This window comes from Trachymyrmex septentrionalis, unplaced genomic scaffold (genome assembly GCF_001594115.1).
Source record: "Trachymyrmex septentrionalis isolate Tsep2-gDNA-1 unplaced genomic scaffold, Tsep1.0 scaffold108, whole genome shotgun sequence".
Classification (NCBI taxonomy): domain Eukaryota; kingdom Metazoa; phylum Arthropoda; class Insecta; order Hymenoptera; family Formicidae; genus Trachymyrmex; species Trachymyrmex septentrionalis.
Genome location: NW_017304207.1, coordinates 799,685 through 803,442, shown reverse-complemented (window position 1 = coordinate 803,442; position 3,758 = coordinate 799,685). Strand labels below are relative to the sequence as shown.

General features: G+C 32.3%; 1 protein-coding gene across 5 annotated transcripts in view; it reads right to left on the bottom strand.

Annotated features, from left to right (window-relative positions):
• The window catches only part of LOC108747604 (protein Skeletor, isoforms B/C), a 74,645-nt gene that overhangs the window by 69,176 nt on the left and 1,711 nt on the right, over positions 1-3,758 (bottom strand). The window contains exons 1-2 of one of the 5 annotated variants that reach the window (XM_018485215.1): positions 807-849; positions 161-346 (exon numbers count right to left, since the gene is read on the bottom strand). In XM_018485215.1, the coding sequence (XP_018340717.1) occupies positions 161-227 (67 nt within the window). In that variant the 5' untranslated portion in view covers positions 228-346; positions 807-849. Of the gene's footprint in view, positions 1-160; positions 347-717; positions 850-3,758 lie in introns of those variants that run through there. The other 4 variants (XM_018485188.1, XM_018485179.1, XM_018485198.1 and 1 more) reach the window with 4 other exon arrangements.

Genomic DNA, 3,758 nt, shown 5'->3' with positions numbered 1-3,758 from the left:
TATATATATATATATATATATATATATATATATATATATATAATACAGTAATAAAAAACAAATCTTTGATTTCTCTGGACTGGCATGGATGTCGCATACTCCGTCACACGTTCGGCAATTGCATTGTGCGTTGACCGTTATAATAATCGAAGGGACTTACCGAGATGTAATGTGGCGAGACAGAACAAAAGCAAACCGGAAGTAACTCGCTGTGGTGTCGCGTCCATTTTTCGGTGGTTCCGGCCACTGCGGGTCGAGCCCTCTTCTTTTCCGTTACTGCTGCGGACGGCGGTGATGATGGCACATGTACACACACACGAACCACACGCGCGCACTTATATTCGATCTGCAATTCGAAAAGAACACCTCGAATGAGCCTCGCGTTGACCTTCTCCACGGACGAATCCCGTCGGTCACCACAATGATCTTTAATAGTATATAACAAGAACTACGATACGTTGGCTAATTGAAATTTTATTAAGTTAGTCTCGATAATTATGCGTGCAACGCGAATTGAAAGAAATCTCGATTTGTGAATTAAAAGACTTTAACGCGACGCATTTAAACGCCGGAAGAAAAATCATGGGTCGGCAATAAAAAAGATTTGACAGCGACAGAAACGATCTAAATCGTAGGAATGTAATATTGGGATAAATATGTTTATTTGGATTTCTAATCTTAGATGACATGAGAAGAATATTTGGAATAAAAAGATACTGATACGTCGACGAGATATTTGCAGCTCTTGATGCACATCAAGTGATGCGGAGTCGACGAGCGACTGTGTTCAACAGTTCAATACGCACGAGGAGCGATCGACGACGGAATCGATGGTAACGATCTACCGGCTGAAAGCCGACTGAAGAGAAAATTCGACATCGATCGCGAGGCAGCACACCTTTCTCGTGTGATCACGCGGCTCACAATCCGTGTAAGATCCGCTGTTATCTAAAGATCATATTTCTGGAATACAAAAGCCGCACGAGAATATTTTACAACAAGGAGAATTTCTTTATATGTAACGACCGCTGTATCTTCAAAACTTAGTTACTATGTAACTTAAGAATTCGTGTTTATAAATTTTGTTACTTATTAAGTTCGATTTACGTTTGCCAAAAAAAATATACGCAGGCTCTATCTCGATTCTAGTTTATTAATTGCTGCAAATTAATTTTCTTTCCATCACATACAGTACACTTTATCAGAGAGAATATCCTGGGAACGTTCTGGGAACATCCTTAGGGCGTAGAATGTCTTTGGACATCTATGGGAACATCCTTTGGAGATATGTACTATATAGGATATTTGCGTTTTATAGGTCATATTATTTCTCCTGACATTATTATTATTATTCTCTCGGCATGCTAATTATTTCGCAATGTAGAGTGTAGCCACAGAAAAAATCCAAAACTAATTGAAAGATAGGAAATATTTGAAATTACATTAGTCGGCGAATAAACAAATTTTCAACATAGATAAGCAGAGATTCACATATTTAGCTAAGGCGAGCCTTGGTGTTTAATAATATTTCTGCATGAATTTTTATAATTTTCAGTTCAAACAAATTGTGTGCCGATTTGTTGACCTTAAAACACAGTCTTAAACCGAAACTGGAATGCGTGTATAATATTACAAATTATATAAATGTCAAGCAATTTAATATTACTGATGCTAATATCTTTGAGACAATATAAAAGATTATTTTTTATAGCCAAATAAATGAAGCAAATAAAGTGGTTCTTAATCGCTTTTGCTCACTGAAATGTAAAAAAAAACTCTATAGTACGTAAACCTTTATGTTATTAAAATATTTCTCAGAATGTCATTTTTAATAGAAATATCTTTATCTTCTTTCAATCGCTTTTACTCGCGAGATGGATTTAAAGTTTTTCGCTCCCTTTCTTTCAACCATATGAAAAGAGATATTATATATAACAACGTATATAGCACACATGAGAAATCTAACTTTTATTCTGATTTCCAACTTGACACTTGAAATATAAGATATAAGCTTTCTTTAAAGTTTTTGTAAGCGGTTTACTTTCATGATGCAACAGCTATACATATATCAAAATTTATTTGGTATATTTATACAAGATCCACGAAAAAAACTCGCCATATTTAGATTTTCAAAAAAAGTCTTTTTAAACATCATGTTTGATATTCAAAAAGTTGAAACGTTTTTCTGTACAAAAATGATGCATGTTACGAATTATTTTGTTATTTTGAATATCAGATATAATATGGAAAAAGACTTTTTAATGAAAAACAATGAAGCACAAATTATAGGTTTTATTATAAGATTATCGAAATCTTGTTGACCAATATTATTAGTCTTTAAAAATATAATTTTATTAAAATTTATTTTTTCGATAAGTCCTATTAAATCTTACAGGCTGTATGTGTATACAGAATAATATTGTATTATTGTTATTCACAAAATCGCATGTACATGAGAGAAATCGGTCTATATTTATAAGGTATTTCGAAGTACTTTGCAAGCATCCGCTGAAGTATATTTCCTAGCTAGGTACTATACGCTGCGGCAAACAGGAATTTATGTGTTAGCGCATCTGGCAAACAAGAGCTCATGCTAACATGTTTGGAAAGTCTCATTACCTAAATTTACTTGCCTGACACGGTATACGTTATACGCCAAAATTGTAGAAGAGAGAGTTAAGTGTAACGCAAGGCAATGATTAAAATGTCATTGATGTCGTCAAAGAGCCATTTATTCACGCGTCGTCTTCGGTATCGTTCCGCGACATGCAGTTTATTGAACTTCGATAGAACGAAAAGAAATTGTAATTAATAAAAACGATTTATAGACGTTTTAATAAACTATACAAGTTCAGAATTAAAATTTTTCAGTGATAAAAGATTTTTTAATAGAATAATGTGATGTACGACGTTCAAATATTTTAAAAATGTGAAATAAAATGAGATTCGTGCGATTTTGTGAATAAAAATCTAACTTACATTTTAAAACTTGGTATAAAAAATAGGTGTACGAAAGTAAGAGACCGCGAATTTTAAAGATATATTATAAATTATACATTTTTTTCTCTTTCCTTTACAAACAATATTTTTTTATCTTTATGCCACTGGATACTAACACTGAAACTTTATTCCAAATTCTGTCGTTGTTTAGATTTTCGATTTACCGTAAACATATCGCATCATAATAATTGTACCAGATATTTCAAGTTGTATGTCCTTATGAGCATAATCTCCTTTTATCGCTCGATAGCGCAGTATGGACACACCCGACATTTTGGCAGCGCATCACTCGGAAGTAATTTCCATCTATCGCGATGTATTTCTCGAAAAAAAAAAGTTTATTTCGAACGATTATGAATAAAAGTATTATAGAAATACTACATTGCACGAATAAGTCACACTTACAAATATTGTAAGTCTTTTTCTTTGATATACCGATAACACAGATAAAATCAATTTAGTGACAAATTTTGGCTCGTTTTCAGTAACATTTTCGTTCACATTAATTAAAACAAAATTGTTCATGGTTGTTTACTTCTTTGTTACACATATAATATCGCGGTAAAAAAATTTTAATTTATGTCCTCAAAAAAAAAAAAAAATATCACAAGCCTTCTCACATAAATTTTTCGCGTTAATTTGTTTCTTTTTTGATGCAAGACATATATTTTATATGCACCAATTCGTCATTATTATTCCCAAATTTTTTCTATTTAATAATTTTTGTTCGTATTCCGTTTACATTTTATCTTCTTACA